Here is a 21133-nt window from a genome sequence, read left to right as displayed (position 1 = left end):
CCAGGAGGCAAGCGCTCCCAGAGAGGGATTTTGGAGAGGTGGCGGTTAACTGCGCTCTGGAAAGCTGAGGGTTGGTATGAGATGGTGCTTGCTGGAGAGAGGGAAGATGCGAGACAGAACCCCACAGCCTACTAACAGATGCCACAGAGAGGGGTGGAAACAGCCTGGAATTGGTGTTACCTCCCCCCGTGAGTGCCAGAAACCCCCGGTGAGGCGTCAGACCAAAGCCGCCCGCCCTGGACTCCGCACTGGCTGCGCCCTGCCCTCTCCAGCTTTACGCACGAGCCTGTCTTGTCTTCTGGCCCCTTGAGGAGGGCAGGGGACTTCCTGCCACCTCTCCTGAGGACAGATCTTTTCCCACAGCCACTGGGCTTTATACTCGGAGGTCCTGAGGGCAGAAGAAGCCAGCAGTTGGGGCTCTGCATCAGGGTGAGGGACAGGCTGGAATGGCCACGGGTAGCCTGGAGAGGGGCGCACAGCCTGGCTGGCGGGTGGCAAGACCTCTGAGTTAATGTATAATTTCGAGCAGATGGCGGGGGCTGGTAGCAGCCTGGGCCTAGCTAATGAGGGACAATTAGCCCCAAACCTGGTGGGGGAGGTTGAGAGAGTCAGACGGTGAGGGCAGATATTTGCTCCTCAAACAGTCTGGTGCGCTGGGCAGAGGGCTGAGTGGCTGAGCCTTTGGGCAGGCTAGGCCCCCCTGCCAGGGCCCTTCCTCTCTTTTCCCTCCCCTCATCATCTCTGGGTCGAAAGACTCTGTTTGTTCAGACCCAAGAGCGTGTTGTAAAGGGGCGGGGGGAGAGGGTAGTTTATGGGGGAAATCGCTGCCACCACCATCTGCCAGGGCTTGTCCCTTCTCCCCCTGATACCCCTATCTCCACCCTCATGCAGCTGTCTATGAGAATAGCGGGTCAGGACCTGGAGACTTGCGCCCCCAGATCAGGGGCAGATGTGGGGGGAAGGGATGAGGCAGAAAAGGAGAACTAAGGGCAGGACTTCCATGGGACCCTCTCTCACCCAGGCATGGCTGAGTAGAGTGAGCAGCCGACCCAGCTGCCCAGAGATTGGATGGGCTCTATGGGCACTAGAGTATGTGCTGTCCTACCCACGATGCAAAAGCCACATGCTACAGTCTCCCCCCATGGCCAGGGGCTCTAGGCCAGCCTGAGGGTGCTGAAGGAGGCTGGAAGAGGAGGGGAGTACAAATGGGGGTGAGACAGAAAATCCATTTCTGTGACACATTTGGCCCTGTTTTGAGAACAAGTGTTCTCAATCCTAGGATCAAGCTGAATGTACAACAACCCACCCCATTCCTCCCCCAAACCAGAGCACTGGCCAGCGAAATCCATTCTTCCACCCTCTGGGGCTACTCTTATTGCCCTACACCCTACTTACTTTCAGCCTGACTTCTGAGAGGGTTTCACAGAATCCAAGGTATGGAATGGACCCAAAGGACTTCCCATGTTGATTCCTTCATGAAGGATCTGCCCAAAACCATGGTGACCATGAAGCTTCCATTGCTAGGGCTGTGTTTCTTTCACCTGCAGCATCCCACTCCAGAAGAACCACCTAGCCAACTACTGGTTTCCCCCACCCCAACAGTGATCCAGATAACCTTTGGTGTCCTCTGTGGAAACAGGAGTGTCATTTATAACATAGAGTTTAATAGCACCAAATCCCTAGTAGAATGGAGCCTGCTAACATCTAGAGATGGAGAGAATAAAAACCAAGCTGCATTCCTCCTCGTAAACACCCCACCTACATCCTAACTACCCTTAGAGGCTCATTACCATCACCACTGTTGCCAGGGTTCTAGAGTCGAGGGTCCCCCTATTTCTAGGCAAAAATTCACCCTTGGTGTCACCTCAGTCAAGGAGTTAATTGGAGCATTGGTGAAGATGCTCTGTGGAGAGAGCTGGTGCTGTGTGACACGTGCTTTTCTACATGTACCATCGTTCTCTCGGAGAGTTAGAGGTCAACTTGGCCAGTATTCGGTATCAGTCTATATACCCATTTATCTTTGCTAGTAATACGCACAAGACCCAGGAGTTGATCCCAAACCCCTGGCGTGTGCATTCTGGCTGGGAAGCTGTCTGTGGTTCTGGAAGTCCCCCTTGGGCTTCTGTGCATTCCAAGCCTTGAGGATATAGTCTGAAATTCCCCCATCTCCATATTCTCCATTCCCTTCAGGAGTACTGGCCCCTGAGTGGGTGCACTCTGGGTCCAGGGGGGCCTGCATGGAAGATGGCTCTGTACCTGCTTTATGGTGGCAGGTAGACACAAGGTGGGCTCTGAGGACTTCCCATGGAAGGACAGAATGGGTCAGTGGCTATGGTTTGCTCTGCCTCGGGGCCGGTGTCTGTCAGCCCCATGCACACCTCCCTCCTCCTCTCTCCTCTGCTCATGGCCTGTGACATCACTGGCTGCTCCCAGAAGGCCGCCCTCTGTTCCTGAGCACGGGCTCTCTGTAGCTCTGGACCCCCTGGCAGGACTGAAGCAGGAGCAGAGTGGAGGCTGTTACTAGGACCAGACCACCATCACCCCTGGAACCTGCAGGGGTCTCAGGAGGCCAGCATAGGAGACTGAGACCCTCCCACTGAAGCACCCACCTCATTGCCTCCACACAGGTAGCTCACCTACAGCTCATTGTCTGCTCTGCCTCCCATGCTGTCTCCATGTCTTTGTGTGACCAAGCCAACTTCTCTCCCCTTCTGTCTTTGCAGCCTAGCGCCTTCCTGCCTCTCCAACTCCTACCCTGCTTTTCCAACTTGCGAGCACCAGGTCTTTTACCAGACAAGTTATTATGAGTGCTGGGAAGGAGTGGGTGGCTGTTGGGAAAGGGGTTTCTGTTTGTGAATTTTACATTTGGAGATGATTTAAGTTTGGATGTGGAACCTGAGTCCCCACTCCTCCTCTGAGCTCTGGTCACTTAGAGGGCACACAGTCATTTCAAAGGCTTGGCTGATATCCTGAGCTCCCATATCCCACTGCCCCGACAGAGCCCTTTGCATTCTTGACTCTCCTCTCTCCATTGCTTAGCCGGCAATCGCACCTATGGGAAGCAGGGTTGGGGGCAGAGAAAGAGCCCCACGATGAGGAGTTGGAAATGTTGTCTTCTGGTGAGGGACTGGCTTCTAACTAACCCTCCTTGAGTTTTGTTCCCTGGGTGGTCCCTGATTTGTGGGAATGCCGATCCGTGCCTCGGCTTTCTTTTTGGAAAGATCTCTGCCTTCTTTCCTGACTTTCTGGAAAGATGAGAGCTCAAAGGGGAATGTGTCTGGAGAGGAGTGAGTAAAAGCCAATTCAGCCACCGAGTTGAAAAGCGGCTCCGGATGCCATAATCTGTGAGTTCCCTGTTTCCCCCCTGCGCTTCTCTCCTCTTCCCGGCTGCACTGTAATCTCTTGGAGGGCAAAACCCTTGTTCCTTTCTTTTCACTCCCTTCATCCTGAACAACCAGCAATGTGCTGATGGTTAATACTTTATTCAGCAAATAATTGCAGATTAGTTAACTGAGCCAAGATGGCATAGTTATTACAGGAAAGTTCTATGCACAAGCTATTTCCTGGGGTGACCTCTAGCCCTGCCAGGGTTCCAGGCATGAAAAGAGGTGGTTTCAACTCCTGTTACTTGCTGAGGAAAGCAAGAGAGACAAAGCGTCCCTTGCTGCTCAGAGACTCTCCTGTCCTCACAATGTATTGTGTCACCATGCAGCTCTCTCCTATTCCTCGCTCTCTGCCTTCAACATGCTTTCCATAAGTGTTAGTTCAACGAGTGAATGTCTGATCCCAAGGAATTTGTCTCTGAGAGTGAAGCTCCTTCTCTGTGAGATCTAGAACTCTCCAGAGTTAATGAGAACAACAACCTCAGCAGGTTACCAGAAGATGCCAAGAGATGTGTCTTCTGAGAGAAGCCAGGAGTTCATGCTTGTTCATCAATACTTCCAGTGGGTGGAACCAGAACCTCGATTCCCCAGGGCGGGGGGAGGGGTGGGGTGGGGGGTGGGGGGGAGGACGGAGCCCCTGTGTTTCCCCAGAGGTCCCTGGAGAGTACAAAAAAAGTCAGGAGCAAGACCTCCCAGGGGAAGTTTTCTGAGGAAAGCTTTCTGGTTGGTGGTTTGGAGAAACTAACCTTAATAGCTTCCTGATAGTGAAGGCAGAGTCTTGAACCTGGTCTCTAACCTCAGACCAAGGCAATGGGGATCTTTGGTCACTGATTGCCCTCTTCTGGCTGGGCAGAATATTCTAAGGTTTGGGTTTTGACCCTATTGAGACTGAACTTAGGAGGCCCAAGTGCTGAGAAGGCTTTTGAGGGATCAGAGACAACAGGTGTCCATTTGCAAAAGGGAAAGGCATGAGCGTTTGGGAGCATAATCCTTTTCCACCTCCCTGGATTCTTATAATGAATGTGTGAGAAGTGAGAACCCTCTCACCCTCCAGGCCCTTATCAGGTCATCCAGAAAGATCCAGTCCTCTGCTGGCCCTGTGATGTATTAGTTCATCACAGAAGGGCATAAGTAAAGAGAATTTGGATTTTCTCAGCCAACCTTCTGGCAAATTTTAGAAACATGGCCCTCTATCACAAAACACTACAACCCAAGACGGTTCTGAGCAAGAGATTTCACCCAAATAACCTCAATCATTGTAGACCGAGCTCCAAGACCAAAGAAGGAGCTCCCAGGAGGAACCCCTCTCCCCAGTCTTCCCAGTTCCTGCCCTTCTGTGAGAAGTGTCAGCCTGGAACATGCCACAGGATGGTAAGACACCTGGGAGAAGTGGGAAGAACAGGTTGGTGCAAGGAGGGAAGGTATATCTCAGGGCCCTGCTTTCATCCACATGGTTTCCATGCCCTTGGCCAGTGTTCTGGGGGAGTTTGGTTCAGTCACTCCCTCTCTGGCCCACCCTGCTTCCCTTAGATCAGTGGGGTCAGTGCAAATGGCCCCAAAGTAAAGACTCAACTATGAGCCACCTCCCAAAGAAAGTGAGAGCTGGGGGACCCTGGGAGCAGAAGGGGAGCAGTCCCCTGGGGAGAGGACTTTCTGTGTGGTGGGAAACCAGACTTGAGGGGCCTGAGTAACCCTCCCCAAGAGGGTCCTCCTTGCCACAGGTGGGCCGGGGAGAGGGGAGATGTGTGGATGCCTCCTTCTCATGCCCAGGGACCAGCAGTGTGAATCAGCTGGGGGGGCTTTTTGTGAACGGCCGGCCCCTGCCCCTGGACACCCGGCAGCAGATTGTGCGGCTGGCAGTCAGCGGGATGCGGCCCTGCGACATCTCACGGAGCCTTAAGGTAGTATGCTTTACCAGGTGATGGGGACAAGAAGCAGGAACAAAGCACCCTCTTAAGGCAAGTCTGAGGCTGTTGCAGACTCTGAGGGCTTTCGAGGCTTGGGCTACTTCCTAGAAGACCCTCTTGGGGCCTGGGATGGGGAGCTTCAGGCTCCCAAAGGTGAGGCTGAATTCTTAACTCTGCAGCCTGGTCCAGTAAGTCTCACTTTGCCTTGGAGCCTCCTGCTGCTCTAGGGACACTCACCCTCTGCCCATCATGCCTTACCTGTCCTTGCTTCTTATCTGACCCAGGTATCTAATGGCTGTGTGAGCAAGATCCTAGCGCGTTACTACCGCACAGGTGTCTTGGAGCCCAAGGGGATTGGGGGAAGCAAACCCCGACTGGCCACACCCCCTGTGGTGGCTCGAATTGCCCAGCTGAAGGGTGAGCGCCCTGCCCTCTTTGCCTGGGAGATCCAACGCCAGCTCTGTGCTGAAGGGCTTTGCACCCAGGACAAGACTCCCAGTGTAAGTGCCCTCCCCTCCCTGTACCAAGGCTGGTGAACAGGCCGTCTGGGGAGAAGATCCCTTCTTACTTGGCAATGAGGCCATTCCAGCCTGGCAGGGCAGGGTTGCTGGGCCCCCTTCTGTAAAGTGGGAGTGGCGAGATAGGAGAGAAGAGAGGAGGCTTCCCTGGGAAAGATGTGTGGGCCAGGACGGAGGAGAGAAAGGCTACCGGGGAAACATCCTCAGGATATAACCCTGGGTCTGTGCACCCCCCCCCTCAACACCCTGACACCCCCAGGTCTCCTCCATCAACCGAGTCCTGCGGGCACTACAGGAGGACCACCGACTGCCCTGGGCACAGCTCAGGTCACCAGGTGAGTCTTGGAGCTGCAAACGTAAGCATTTTACAGGGATGATCAGAGCAAACATAAGCATCTTACAGTTGGCAAAGCCCTTTCTTGTTCTTTCTTGGATCACCCTCACTGACAACAAGACAATAAGGAGGGCCTGGCAAGGAGTATTGCTCTCTCCTGGCAGAAAATAACTGAAGCTTAGAGAAGAGAAATGGCTTACCCAAGGTTACCGGCTAGTTGTTGGCAGGTCCTGTGACAGAACTCAGGTCCTCTGGCCCCTAGGTTCACAGGATCTGCCAAGGAAGAGGCAGGGCTGGACCTCCCACACCCTCCCTATGCCTCATGCACAGCCTCTCAGAGTGCTCTTCACATTCTGTGGAATCATGCAAACCTGGGCCAACCTTGCTGCTGTTTCCCCAAACACGAAGCATGCACTCAACCATGGCATTGGGAGTGCCTCCCACTAAGTGCCCCTTTAGTAACCTCCAAGAAACTGTGAATGCCCTATGAGCATGGCTCTGCTCTTATATCCATGTTGTCCCTTATCCATAGCCCCAGGGCCTTGGGAACCCCATCTGATGAGAAGAAACATCACAAACCGCTACAAGCCACTGTCCCCCTTTACAGATGTTTTGACTCCAGTTCCTCACACTCCCCGCAGTGGCTGTGAGGTTCCTCGGGGTCCCCACCCAGGGACTGGCCACCGGAATCGGACCATCTTCTCCCCAGGCCAAGCTGAGGCTCTGGAGAAAGGTGCCAGGGCTGGGGCAGACAGCAGGTGAAAGGGTGCTTGGTGTGACACAGGCAACGGCCCTGTGGCCTGTGGGCAAAGGCTGAGAAGTGGAGGCTGTGGGTGGCCTTACCTTAAGGAGGAGGGTAGTTTAGGGTCATAGCAGGTGGGAATGGGGCCTGAGGGGGAGATCCATGCCTTGCTCCTCTCCCTGTGACCTTACTACTTGAGCCTCGATCTCTGCAGAGTTCCAGCGTGGGCAGTATCCTGATTCGGTGGCCCGTGGAAAGCTGGCCGCTGCCACCTCTCTGCCTGAGGACACGGTGAGGGTGAGTGAACTCTGCCACACAAGATGCACAAAACGCAAGAACAAAGACTCTGTGCTGAGGTGGTTTTGGGTTCTGGTGAGGGGCAGATGGTGGGGAAAAGGTGGAAAGAGATTCGTTTGTAGAAAAAAGTCAGACACAAGACCCTCCTTGTTCTCCTTCTGCCGATTCCTCTCTTCTCTTCCCCACTCCAAGCCTTTGAAGTGAGGAGGGGGACAGAGAACAAAGGCCAGAGCAGGGAGGAGGGACATCAGGTCTGAGGAAGGGTCTGTGCTCTGGGTCCAGACCAGAAACATGTGATGAGAGCAGTAGGTGCCAGGTAGCGAAGGGCACAGCCAGCTACACCGTTCTGCTCTCCTTCAGGTCTGGTTTTCCAACCGAAGAGCCAAATGGCGCCGACAAGAGAAGCTCAAGTGGGAAATGCAGATTCCAGGTAATTTTCCTGCACATCCATCCTTCCATCCACTCATCTACCCACCCATCCTTCCATGAATCCATGCATGCATGGATCTATCCATGCATCCATCCACTCACCTATCCATCTATCCACCCACCCACCTGTCTGTCCCTCCACTATCCATCCATCCACCATCCATCCATCCATCCACTAAACATTTACTTGGCATCTTCCACGTGCCAGATTCTGTGTTAGATGCTCAGCATTCAGAGTCTCTGCTCTTTAGGTCTGCACTGCCCCGTTTACCATCCCTGACATTTAATCCTTCTTCCCCAGTCTCCCAAGGGCCTGCCTTGGGGAGGAAGGCAGTTTAGGGTTATAGCATCCATCTCCTCCCATCCCTGCCAGAAGTTGCCACCTTTCTTAGAACCTCCCCGCTACTCCCCGCTCCCCAAACCTATTCCTCCTTCTGAGTGGATCTACTCTCACCTTGTAGGTGCTTCCCATGTACCAGCTGTGCCCAATGCCTCCCCTGGGATCATCTCTGCACAGGTATCCAGGAAGAGAGGGGAGTTTGTGAACGGGGAAGACAAGGGCTCACTGCTTCTCCCAATTCCTGACTGCTCCTGGTTCCTACAATTCACATTTCAGAAAGCACCATGCTCACAGTCTACTATGTGAATGGTGCCCTCTAGAGTTGTGCAGGAGACAGTTGGAGGCATGGGAGCAGCCTTGGGGCCCCAGTTCTGCTAAATAGGAGGCATCACTGACAACTGAGGGTCTCCTCTTGCTTTTCATGGCAGCCCCCTGGGAGTGTGTCTTCAGCAGTCCTGCCTGCCCTGGAATCCTTGGGGCCCTCCTGCTATCAGCTGTGCTGGGGGACAGCACCAGACAGGTGTCTGAGTGACAACCCACCCCAAGCCTCTCTCAAACCCTGCTGGGGTAAGAATCCACAGGCCAGGCCTCACTCCTGCAGGGTGTGGGGAAGGCTTACTCCTTGACCCACAAGAGGGCATGGATCTCCAGTTGGGGTCACCAAGGGAACCTTGATACAGCTTTCTTCATTCCTTCCATGGCCTACAAGGTTGGATGCTAACACCCGCTGAGTCTATATTTCCACTGACAGATGTAGAAGGAAAAGGGGGTTGGATTGGGATGTGAGTGTATATATCCAGGGTAGAGAGCTGATATCTGTCCCTCTCCCCACCAGTGACTTTGAGGGGTGGGGTGACAGCAACAAACCCAAACTCACCCTCTCTTTGTCTCTGCAGGCCACCTGCCTCCTGCAGCTGAGCTCCCTGGATTCAGTAGTGCTTTGCCATTCCTACCCTTCCTTCCACTGCCTCCGTGGCCAGTGTTGGTGCCCCTGCAGCCTTGCTCTGATCCAGCTCCCCACCCCTGCAAGGCCTGGAATGAAGGAGGAGGGCCAGAGTGGAAAGGAGCTGGGGTGGAGAGGATCTAATATCATCCTGCCCAAGCAGATTACTGGTTCCTCTTCCTTCCTGTGACTCTTTCTCCTCATCTGTGGACCCGGTCTGGTCCTGTCTCGCTGCCCCTTCTATGCGGCACCTGTTTGGAGGGGCTGGGAAAGTCATGCCCACTCACACTGGCCTTAAATGGCCTCTAGTTGGCAGGAATAAAGCATTTTTTTAATTAGCAGTACTTCCTGTTTGTGTTTTTCCCGTGAACATTCTACTCCCACCCCTACTTTTAACAATGATATAGTTTGCTCTATATCTAGCTAGCTAGCTAGCTGTCTTGTATCTTCCTATCTTCCAATCTATCTATCTATCTGTATGATCTCTTTATGTATGTAACTATGTATGTATCTAGCTGCCATCTATTTAATTTATCTATATGTTTATGGAACTATCTACCCAATCTGTCTAATCTATATATTCATCTACCTGGGTGTATATCTACATATGTATGTAGATATGTATCTATATTAGTGTGGACACTCATGCACTCATATTGTGCCCACACACACACTGATAGTACATCATGGCATGTCACTTTTAAGTCCCAACAGGTATCTCCAAAAATAAGGGACTTTTACATAACTACAATATACAGTAATTCCTTAATCTAAGGAAATAGACATTACTTCCTTAATTGCATGTGTATTTTTTGCAAAGCAGCAGAGTGGAAATGCCATTTTTCATACTCTGTCCCTTTATACACACCCCTGGGGCACGTTTGCTTGCAACTTCTTGGCAGTAAGTTTCACATCTTCTCAGTTTTGTCTCTCTGAAAAAAAAAAAAAAATCTGGCTCCCCCTGGGAAGCCTTGGTATGTAGAGAAAGAGGGGGAATATGGGGAGAATGGGGTAAAGAATGGGATATTTTGAAGAATAATATCCAAATTCTTTCCCTTTTGAAGAGCAGGGGCATGGACTGATAATGGCTGATGGCACAAAGCGGGATAAAAGGAGTGGGGGCACGTTTGTTTTCTCTCATCTGGGAGTGCTACTCATCCAGAAGTTATCTTCATCAAACACTCTAGGGCTGTGCTCTGCAATAAGTAGCCACCAACCACATGTGACTATTTTAATGTGACTAAAATTAAGTAAAATGCTGGGGCACCTGGGTGGCTCAGTTGGTTAAGCAACTGACTTCGGCTCAGGCCATGATCTCATGGTTTGCTAATCTGAAGCCCTGGGTTGGGCTCTGTGCTGACAGCTGAGAGCCTGCAGCCTGCTTCAGATTCTGTGTCTCCCTCTCTCTCTCTGCCTCTCCCCCGCTTGCTCTCTCTCTTTGTCTCTCTCTCTCAAAAACAAAACATTTCAAAAATTTGTGTAAAATGAACACCCCAACTCCTCATTCCCACTAGCTACATATCAAATGCCCAAAGGTCACATGCATCTCCTGGCTGCCATATCAGACAGTAAACATTACAGAACATTTCCATCAGCACAAAACGTTCTATGGGACAGCACAGCTCTAGAATGAAATTCCAAGGGTGACGGAGCATACCCTGCCTCTGCCCTGCTGACAGACGGCCTAGGTAAATGGGTAAGGTTTTGTGGGAAGACAATCTGCACGGCACAGTCTGCGAACAAGCTATTCATTCAACTACAGGACTGATGTCAGCAATGGAGGGAGCTGTCAGCTGAGGCCCCATGCCAAGCACGATCAAGCAGAGGATGGATGGCCACCTGGGGGAATGGGGCCTAAGAGACTATGAGTGGGGGGTGTGTGTGCCTCCATGCACATGCATACCCATGCATCCGAGTTTGTACATGCGTTTATGGAACGATGAGGAAGAGATCCTGCCTTAAATGACCCTCAAGGTCCTATCTCTCTGAAGAGTGTATTCCACTCCATATCTTTGGCCTGTTCTCTGGGAAAGAAATGCCCTAGTCTCTAGCGTTCTCAAGCTTCACTTATTATATTAAAATTTTTACAAAATTCTTTTATATCTCTTGAGGAGAAACATACTTACAAAACCTGAGGTCATTTTCCTCTGTGCAGATGGAACCTCTCTCATGTTGTGGTTTTAGCTTCTTTTCTCAACAGATTTAAAAACCAGGCACTCATTATAGTGTGGTGCACTTCCCCCAAAGTGGGGGTCAGGCATCACTGTTGGTATTTGAGAACATTTTAGGAGGCATGTAGACACTGCTTTAAATAAGAGTGAGTCAGATGGGGCGCCTGGGTGGCTCAGTCGGTTGGGCGTCCAACTTCAGCTCAGGTCATGATCTCGTGGTCCGTGAGTTCGAGCCCAGCGTCGGGCTCTGGGCTGATGGCTCGGAGCCTGGAGCCTGCTTCCGATTCTGTGTCTCCCTCTCTCTCTGCCCCTCCCCCGTTCATGCTCTGTCTCTGTCTGTCTCAAAAATAAATAAACGTTAAAAAAAAATTTAAATAATAGTGAGTCAGAAATGAGAAAATTATTCACCTTTCAACTCCCTTTCAATTCAATTTGATTGCATCAAACAGAAGCTTTCATTTTGGTCCTAGTATTTAGTGCCTCTATAACAGTTGTTAATCTTTTTGTTTTTAATGTTTATCTTTGAGAGAGCGAGACAGAGCATGAGCAGGGGAGGAGCAGAGAGAGAGGGAGACACAGAATCTGAAACAGGTTCCAGGCTCTGAGCTGTCAGCACAGAGCCCGTGAGATCATGACCTGGGCCAAAGCCGGATGCTCAACTGACTGAGCCACCCAGGCGCCCTGCCCAGCCCCCCCTTTTTTTTTAACAGAGGGAAAGGGAAACACAGGTTCTGAGCCTTGGACAGGGGAGGGAAATCTAACTAGGATTTGATAATCATTTTGTTTTTATTTATTTACTTATTTATTTATTTATATTTGTGCGAGAGAGAGAGAGAGAGAGAGGGAGCATGAGCGGGGGGGGGCAGAGATAGGAGGAGAGAGAGAGAGAGAGAGAGAGAGAGAGAGAGAATCCCAAGCAGGCTCTGTGCCCACAGCACAGAGCCCAATACAGGGTTTGATCTCACGAACTGTGAGACCATGACCTGAGCCAAAGTTAAGAGTCAGATGCTTAACTGACTGAGCCACTCAGGTGGCCCTGGTTGTATTTATTTTTAAGGCCACTTTCTATTTATGGCAAGTGATTCTGGTCGTCCATTTTATGACAGTGATTAAAATATTCCTTTCTAAATAAAAGTACTTAAGAGTCTATGTCAATAAAGACATTGATAGAGCATATGGTAGGCAGATGAAGGCCAAAGTTATACAGACAGTACAAGAATGATGGTCATTTTGGAAACTCTGTTTTGATGGAAAGAGTAGTGGACATTACAGGCCATTCTAGTTGAGGAAATTGAGTCAGAAACCCCAGTCGTGGGACCCTGGGCAAATCACTTCAGCTCCCTGTAAAAGGTGGGGAGTGATGGGGAAAGTACCTGTCTTGCCCAACTGATGAGATCAAAGGTAATGATAAGGTGGGATAATTGGTAAACCTCCCGGGTGGTGCTGAGGGAGTGTGCTATACCAGCCTAAGGTGTTATTACCATTGCCCTGTGCCCATAGGATTAGTAATCATTCTTTCAAAACCAAAAGGACAGCTAATCATATCTGGATTCTTAATCCTTCAGGGCAAAACTGGCTCCTTATGGAATCACTGGAAAAAGTCTAGCGATTCTGGTGGGAATGGGAAAGATCATTGTAAGAACTGGTTACCGTTTGGTGCCACCTCTTCTGGATAGAACTTGGAGTGGTCTGGGGCCTCAGTCTCCACCCATATCCAGACCCCTATTCTGTACTGAGTCAGATGCACACCAGGGTCTTGGGGGTGGCCTTTTGTGATGTATTGTCACTCGAAACAGGTGTTTTGCTAAACTGGGTAGGGAAAGTTCTGTAACAGATATTCTCATGGATTTGGACTCTGGGGTTCCTCTTGTGTTTAGCATAGTAGTTTTTCCTGGAGGATTTGGATTTCTGTAGGTAGCATCCCATTGACCTGGGAAGGGAAGAGGAAATAGAAAGCTTCAGTCAGTCATTTGCTGAGCTTAGGCTTTTAAGAAAAATCTGGTAAGACCATCTGTGAAAAGAGACAATAAAATGATTTGTTCCATTCTTGATGAGGGATCACATAGATGCATGTGAAGTTAATTGATAGGAAAAGACAGTAAAACTTATTTTTTAAATCATATTAATGGCATAAAAATAGCATCAGAGTTCAAGGGGATACTAAATTCAACAGAAAATATTTACTAAGAATTCAACAGGATTGGGGAAGACTTCTGATAGAGTAGAATGCGCTAGGTGCCAGGCTGTTTACTGAGCATTTTATAATCATTATCTCACATAACACAACAATCCCAGGAGATAGATATTATATTCCCATTTTATCCACAAGGAATAGGCTTTGTGAGGTTCATTTTTCCAGGGTCAAACAACAAGTTAAACTGATAAAAATCTAATTTTATCAGAACCCAGTTCTGAGTCCAAAAATGAGCTCTTAACCACTATGATACACTGTCTATTGGAATGTCAGGCTGGGAGGAGCCTGAGAAATTTAGTTAAATCAAAACCCTTCACGTAACAGATAAGAAAACAAGCCCAGTGTGATTTCATCCAGTTTGGCCATAGTAAAGGGTTTGTGTAGAAAACTGGTAGAAAATGGAAGAAGGGAGTGAACATACATTAAGGGTCTATATCTAGATTCATATTGTCACTTGACCGTCATACCACCCTATGAAGTAGATATTATTCTCACTTTACAGATAAGGAAACCAAGGCCTAGAAATGTTAAAGCAATTTCCCTAAAGTTCCAGGTTTATATGATACCAAAACCAAAGTTCTTCTTCCTACAACATCCTCATAACTTTCCAAGTCGAGAAAGCGAGGTCAGCTGTGAAGAAACGGGGCTAAGGGCAGTGAGGCGTCCTGAAGAGGTGTGAACAGGGAAGGATGGATTGGAGGCAGCACCTTAGGAAAGCAAACTTGGTGTGGAGAGGAGATTGAATAGGATGGACCTGAGGCAGGGGAGTGCTGCTGGGGCGGGGGGTTACTGCGGTGAAGGCTTTTGGTGACAAGCCTGGAACCAAAGGTACCAAAGGTAGTTAAGAAAGAGTAAGCCCTCAAGAGGCATAGTTAAGGGAGTACCCAAGAATTTTCAGGGTTTGGTAAAGGGAATGAACGGGAGGAAGGAGACATGGTGCTGAGGTCTTGATCCAGAAGCATTGGAGAGGGCAGCCATGCCCTAGATGGCCATGGGGAGGGCAGGAAGGATCATCTTTGGAGGGGAGGGTGAGTCGGCTGATTTTGAGGGGATAGCAAGACAAAGTCAAGTCAAGTGCCCATCAGGAAGTTGGAAAGAGATGAAGTTAGAGTTCGGGAGGAGGGTCAAAGCTGCAGATGAATATTTGGGAGCCATTAGCACTCCAGGGATCCAAGGGTGTAGGGACAGAAAGTGCATGGGATAGAAAGCATACCCTCAGAGTTACCTGTCTCCCCGAAACATGGGACAAAACTGCATCTTAACAAAGAAAGATAAACACACACGAGTACACCCAATTTTGTCCCCTGCAAGTTTGCTTGCACACTCGTGTCAGTGTGGCATAATAGTGAGAAATCTACATCTGATTGCCCCTCCTTTCTCTAGCAAGGCTGGGTTTAGAAGCCCTAAGAAGAAAGGCACATATCTGGAACAAATGTCTGGCATTGATCAAGTTGTGGGACAGACGTCAGCCCAGGGGAGGTGTTTTGGTCTCACTCTCACCCACCTCCCTTCCTTTCTTGCCCCTCAGTTCCTGCTCCCCCATCTCCAGGTCCTTGCCCATTTTGTCTTACCTAAAATTCCCAAATACACTCTTTGGTAATCTCCTCGCTGTCTGCCAACAGGGTGCCGCTTCGGTCGGATCGCATGTAGAAGCCATTGGGTGCCAGTACTGTGAGCAAGTTGCTCCCATGAAGCTCTATACAGAAGTTGAGAGCGAACTTTCCCCAAGGGCGAAAGGTGCCAAAGGACGTTATTGACCAGAAGGATCCACCCTGTGCTGAGGAGGGAAGAGCTCAGGTCAGTGCCCTATTCAGGACAAAGTTCTCCAACAGTACAGCCTGAGGAGGCTCCTGGGAAGCATGCCAACCCTCCCTGACTATCCTACCCTGCCTGTGTTGGCAGGTCCCCCTATGGAAACACAGGAGGGCTGGGTTCTGTTCTGCCGACCCATTCTCGGGGGGGGGGGGGGGGGATCTTGAAGTGTGAAAACAAACAGAAACTCTGTTTCTCCTTTTATGGTGAGTAGGGTCTGAGGAGCAGGCCCTGAAGTCTGAGTTGGGGCCAAGGCAGGGCTAGACTCTGACCCCAGGGATGAAGAGGAGCTCCTCACCCTGGAAGTGGTAGATGCCTTGGCGGCAAGGCAGCAGGTGAATGCAGTCAGGCTGATCCATATTGCACTTCATTAGGTCGTGCTCTGATGAGGTGCCCACATACCCATAACGACCTCGCAATATGAGGAAGGGACGGTTAGCTAATCGAATCCCAAATTCCTCATTTGGGCCTAAAAGAAACAGAAAAGAGTTATCTGGATGAGCTGCTTCTAGATGCCTTCACCGATAGAAGCAGGAAGAGGGGCCCTAATTGTAAGGTGTTGTCAATACTTTAACAATTTTTGAACACCTACTATGTGCTGGATTGTATGCTAGGTGCTTATGAAATGTTTGTGAAAGCACTTGTGGAACCCGAGAAATGTTGATGTTCTTCCTTCCTTTGAGATGTGTGAGACTATTTAATCCTCACGATAATCCTGTGAGGCAGGCAGGTTGGATATCACTTCCATTGATAATGGAGCCAATGAAACTGAGGCTCCAAGAAGTGGTTTGCCCAAGCGATGACAAAAAATCAGTGACTCAGCAAATATACAGACCCAAATCTTCTGGCTCCAACTCCAGTGCTCTTTCTGTCATATCTCAGCTCCCTCTGAAAGCATCTCTGACTTGGAATAACCTGGCAGGAAGGCTGTTGTGCTTACCTGGAATGGTGGCTTTGGCCATCAGCAGGCCATTGTCTATGATGCCCAAGAAGCGTCCATTGGGAGCCTGCAGGATAATCCTGCCGCAGTTCCAGTGCATGTAGAAGAAGGTGCCAGGCTCCATTGGGTGCCCATTAGCTACCACTGTCCTGTGGTGCCTCTGGAGAGATGATAGGGAGCAGAGAGGGGAAACAAGGACTGAAAATCTCAGCTTTCTTCCCAGCGTTTCTATTCCTAGACCCTTTCCCACATACCACCCACTAGCTTTCTTCATTCTCCCTACCCTGGGAGGGTATGCTTTATGCTTTCCCATCCTTTTTGGAAAACGTATTGTGGCCTTAGCTCTCCCACTTCCCCAGTTTGCTATTTCCCAGAGCCCATTATTAAAAAGGGACCTGGATATCCATATGGAGAGAAATAGTCCTCAGCCCAGACTCCAAAATCATTTCAAAATGGATCATAGACATAAAAATGAAAGCCAAACAATGAAATGTCTACAAGAAGACACGGGAAATTCTTTGCAACTTTGGGACAGGCAGTGATTTATTGGGATGAAAACTCACTAACCATTTATAAAAAGGAGAAATTGGTACCTCATCAAAATTAAAAACTTGCTGCTCAAAAGACACTTGTAAGCAAATGAAAAGGCAAGCCACAGATTGGGAGGAAACACAACACGTATATTTGGCAAAGAACTTGACTTCAGAACATAGAAAGAACTCTCAAAACTCAATAATAAGATAAACAACCCAGTGACAGATGGGCAAAAGATGTGAACAGACACCTCACAGAGAAGATCTACAAATGGCCAGTAAGCACATGAAAAGATACTCAACATTATTAATTATAAGGGAGATGCAAATTAAAGCCACAGTAAGATGTCACGACATACCTACTAGAGTGGCTAAAATTAAAAAGACAGACATCACGATGAGGATGTGGAGTGATTAGAACCCTCATACATTACTGGCAAGAATGTAAAATTGTATACTCCATTTCAAAAACTAACATTTTCTTAAAAATATAAATGCACGTTGATCACGTGACCCAACATTTCGACTGCTAGGTACTTGCCTTAAGATAACTAAAAATACAGGCCCACAAAAAAACTTGTACACAGATGTTCATAGTAACTTTATTCATAATAGCCCACACTGGAAACAACTCAAGGGTTCATCGACAAGCACATGGATAAGCAAATTACGTTTGTGTTTATGAGTACTAATATGGAACACTACTCAGCAATAAAAAGGAACAAACCAGTGGTACACAGATCATGAATCTCACAAACGTTATGCTGATGGAAGAATACATACTGCAACCCCATGCGATTCCATTTATATGAAATTCTAGAATAGACAAATCTAATCTATAGTGACAGAATACATAAAAGGGAAAAGAGAGAATTTCTGTGGAGATAGAAATATTCTCTAACTTGTGATTGTGGCATACTTGCATAGGTATATATATATTTGTCAAAACTTATTGTATGCTTAAAAGTGGTACATTCTATTGTAAATAAATTCTGCCTCAAAAAAGTAAATTTTTTTTAAGAGGCCCTATTGGATAAAATTGGGCCCATTGGTTGAAAATTGATATGGGCCTCCATTGTTCACTTCAGCATCTAGTCACTTGCCTTGAAGAAGGAGAAAGTACGTCTAGAATGAGAGAACTCAGGGATCAAGGGTTCTCTTGCTCAGAAGGCCAAGGTCTTACCTGGGCTAGGTAGCAGCCATTTGCTGCACGAAGCTGCAGGGTGAGGCTCTCGTTGTCACATTCAAACTGGAACAAGGACATTGGGGTTACGTGCTCAGAGGCAGCATATACCTCAACATCTGCAGAGAAAGAATACGTCAGAGGGAGAGTCTGGTCTCACCCTCAGTGTCAGCCCCTCCTCCACGATTTATGGCTGGGGTTCCCTCTGTTTGCCCCCCTCAGCTTTCATCCCCTTCTGGACCACAGGAGCTTGGAAAGACCCAGGCTACTTTCCCCTAAAGCCCATGACCCTGGCCTTATCACCCTGCTCCATGGCACAAGAGATCTTCTTGGGATCCCAGCACATTCAAAAATCTTTGCTGATCCCAAACATATTTTTCTCTTTTCAGCAGCCAGCTCTCCCTCCCTCCACAGCAGTGTTGAACCCAGCACTTGCCATAGATGATGGAGAGGAACTTCCGAGTCTTTGACCTGAGGCTGACCCACGTCGGACAGCGCTGTAGGATGAACCACTCCTCACCCCTATGGGGACTGGAGCCCAGGCCCAGGAGCAGACGTGTGCCCTGTGGATACAATATGCCTCCTTCTCCATCGCTCAGTGCCACGAGCCCTCCAGGTCGCACTTGCATGTGAAAAGCTGTCTGTGATGAGGGTTGGGGGGCCAGCCGGTCTAAGTGGGACAAGAAGAAGTGTGTTGAGGTCTCCAGGTGGTAGCATCCATCTTGGAAATGCAACAGGAAGCCACATTCCTCCAGGCAGGGCACTGGCGCATCCACCCAGACGCGGCCCGTGGTAGTGTCAGCCCGGGCATAGCAGTGGTTAATGGGGCTGTAGAGGATCACGTGGACATGCAGAGCTGGCCGGGGGGTCCACATGTGGTAAGCCGAGAGGACCCTGGAGTTGCAGAACACATCTTCACCATCAGACTCCAGATAACGACCACTAATAATGCACTGGAGAGTCCACTTGCCATTGCAGTGGAAACGCAGTAGGAAGCATCCATGGTGGCTGGTCCTTGGCCGGCCATAGGATAGACTGCCATCTGCCTCGCATAGGAGGTAGAGGCCCTGAAAGCTCCTTAGTCGTACAACAGCCTGTGCGTCGTGTTGATTGCTCACCAAGATCTCCCAGGTCTAGAGGCATTGGGAGGAAGAAGGAAATCAGTACTGCCACATGACTAGGCCAGGGAGCCCTACCACCATCACCCCTGGCATCACTCCAGAACCTTCCTTGGGACCAACCACCTTCTCCTCCCCGTCAGCCTCCTTGCGGTCAGCTCTTACACCCTCTCATCCAACAGTAATCAAAAGATTTCAGGGGGCCTCTATTCCTGGAATCAGAGCGCTTCTCAAGATCCCAAGAGAAACTCTAAATGCTTACTTCTTCCAGGTACCAGAAGGTAAACTTCCCTCTCTCTTACTTGGTGACTTCCTTCAATACCTAATTTTCCAAGAAGTGTTTTGGTTTCAATGTTACTTTCCTCTTCCTCACTGTTGCCCCTGGAGAGCACACTAGCCACACTCCCATCCCCAAAGCCCACCTCGCCAGCATGGCAGGAGAAGAGCAAGACCTCTTACAGGTGGGTCCAGGCTCCAGGGATAAGGATGGGAACACACACAGTTGAGATGCAATTGTCTGGTTCAGCTGTGATCAACCCTGTTCTAAACAAGGACCTTGCTACCGCCTCACTCTGTTGTACTGTTGCAGGGCTGCCTATACCCCTTTCTAAAATGAGCTCTCCTAGGCTTGTAGAGTACCCCATCCCTGAACTACAACCAGAACAGAAACATAGGCCTTGCCGTCACTCCACTTGTCCAACTTCCCTTGGACGCCCACAATTTTGCCTTCCAGCCTGGGCTGTTATGTCGCCTCTTTGTGATGACACAACCACTCTGTATTGGGATAGAAGGAAGAGAGCAGCCAGGGAAGACTAGGAAGGAAGGGCTAACGCTTCGTCTCTCGGAACAGGTTTAGAGAGGGGGAGACGGAGCAGTGGAGACCTGTGACCAAAAGCCTGGGGTAGGAGGCTCTCAGCCTGACAACGTCAAAGGCTGGGAAGATGATTAGGCTGAGAGTGTACCCCTGCCACCACCGCGTGTGCGCACACAGACACATGGACACACGCACACGCTCACGAGAGCTTGGCCATTGGGAAAAATGGCTCCAGTACAGGTTTGCTTTGTTACCTGTCTCCGGCCCAAACCCCTCGCAGTAGCAGTGACTATATTCTTATACGTCTCATAAGTGAGGTAGGATCCTGCCCAGCTGATGAGCCCAACCCTTAGCTCCTCAGGCTTGGGGCTTTGCGTCCACTCCACGTCATCCATGGGGCCGGCACCACACGTGATGACTCTGTCCGGCCCAGCCTTCCCCCCAGTGGTGCAGTTCCACAGGCCATAGGGCCTAGAATCAGGCCTGTAGTACCCACCAGAAGACGTTCCCAGAGGGAACTTCTCAGGCAGAGGCTGGGCTAGGGCCCAGCGCCTCTGTGACCCGGGAGCATTGTGACTGTGAGGGCTGCCTCTTATCCATAGTGGGGAAAGGGCACTGGCACAGCAGTGTCAATCTACAGCCCAGAGGAAGTGGGTCTAGGGCCTTGGGCATTAACCTCCTCACATGACTCCAGGCACCGAGGTCGGCTGAACAAAGACTGGGCATCAGAACTTTGGCCTGTACCAGTGATAGCCCATGACTACAGGCAAGTCCTTCTCCTTCTTCATGTCTGTTCCCCATTTTAATGGCAGGGTAAAAACCAACCTCTTTCCACCCTCCGGAATGAGTTCTGCTTGGCTCCCTTGGGACTCAAGTGTTTTTAAAGTTCAAGATATCCAAGAAAAATCGATTAACTTTTACAGCCCTTGGGAGGATGAGGCCAAAATGTCCCAGAAGGTGCTTTTCAGGAAGTGTGAGGAAACCCTAGACAGATAACGAGCAAGGATCATATTACTCATATTAATCAGAAAGGGCTGGCTTAGAGCAGGGTAAGGAAAATGCCCTAGATGGGGAGAGCACTGGGCATCTTCCTCATAATCCCCAGCCGCACTGCTGCTGGGCAGCCAGCGAGTGCTGGCCCTCAGGATATGAGCCCTTGCCCTCAAAGGGTCTCTGTTGGCCAACGGCCATTTCCTCTGTAGGAAAAGCCCCTACAGGGCTCATTTCCTACAAAGCTCACGGAGAAAATCAGTGAAGAACATGGAGGAATTGACAACATCAAAGGAGAAAGGCAAGAGGAAATAATGGTGGTGATGGTGGTTTTTGCTTAAGCTTTGCTGGGATTCAAAGAACGGGCAGAGTAAACCACACTTGGAAAATAGCCCACACTCCTGGTTCCATTCATATGCTTTCTTATTCCCCGTGGTGGGAGTAGGGGAGTAGAGGGCAGGGTTGTCTTCCCAGGTAGAAAGAGT

At 49.8% G+C, this 21133-nt stretch overlaps 2 protein-coding genes across 3 annotated transcripts; one reads left to right on the top strand and one right to left on the bottom strand.

Annotated features, from left to right (window-relative positions):
* The first annotated feature begins 4565 nt into the window (after nucleotides 1-4565).
* On the top strand, nucleotides 4566-9165 carry PAX4 (paired box 4). The gene is given in 11 exon segments (XM_049642295.1): nucleotides 4566-4754; nucleotides 5105-5284; nucleotides 5575-5790; nucleotides 6068-6143; nucleotides 6750-6875; nucleotides 7099-7181; nucleotides 7542-7611; nucleotides 8072-8127; nucleotides 8379-8517; nucleotides 8847-8860; nucleotides 8862-9165. Coding segments are annotated over 11 exon segments (1371 nt in total). The 3' UTR covers nucleotides 9084-9165.
* Nucleotides 9166-12612: 3447 nt separating this feature from the next.
* On the bottom strand, nucleotides 12613-20212 carry FSCN3 (fascin actin-bundling protein 3). Of its 2 annotated transcripts, none has more exons than XM_049642992.1 (7): nucleotides 19913-20212; nucleotides 18163-18859; nucleotides 17727-17845; nucleotides 16011-16170; nucleotides 15369-15539; nucleotides 14830-15030; nucleotides 12613-12994 (listed from the first exon to the last, which is right to left on the bottom strand). In XM_049642992.1, the coding sequence occupies exons 1-7, from the start codon at nucleotides 20051-20053 to the stop codon at nucleotides 12762-12764; spliced, it is 1722 nt and encodes a 573-aa protein (XP_049498949.1). In that variant the 5' UTR covers nucleotides 20054-20212; the 3' UTR covers nucleotides 12613-12761. The 2 variants fall into 2 exon arrangements, with proteins under 2 accessions (XP_049498949.1, XP_049498950.1); XM_049642993.1 differs by having other exon boundaries at nucleotides 12821-12994; nucleotides 14830-15035; nucleotides 19913-20209.
* Between the last annotated feature and the right edge of the window lie 921 nt (nucleotides 20213-21133).

The sequence above is a fragment of the Panthera uncia genome, chromosome A2, assembly GCF_023721935.1.
Source record: "Panthera uncia isolate 11264 chromosome A2, Puncia_PCG_1.0, whole genome shotgun sequence".
Lineage (NCBI taxonomy): Eukaryota > Metazoa > Chordata > Mammalia > Carnivora > Felidae > Panthera > Panthera uncia.
The sequence above is the reverse complement of the archived record's forward strand: the minus strand, read 5'-3'. Positions and strand labels throughout refer to the sequence as shown.

Bases quoted from the DNA above. Each gene is read 5' to 3' on its own strand.
- FSCN3 (XM_049642992.1), bottom strand. From the start codon at position 20,053: ATGGATGACGTGGAGTGGACGCAAAGCCCCAAGCCTGAGGAGCTAAGG. The intron at 18,860-19,912 runs GTAACAAAGCAA...CAATGCCTCTAG, and splicing joins GGGGTTTGGGCCGGAGACAG to ACCTGGGAGATCTTGGTGAG. The intron at 12,995-14,829 runs GTAAGACAAAAT...TTCCCTTCCCAG, and splicing joins AGTGTATTTGGGAATTTTAG to GTCAATGGGATGCTACCTAC.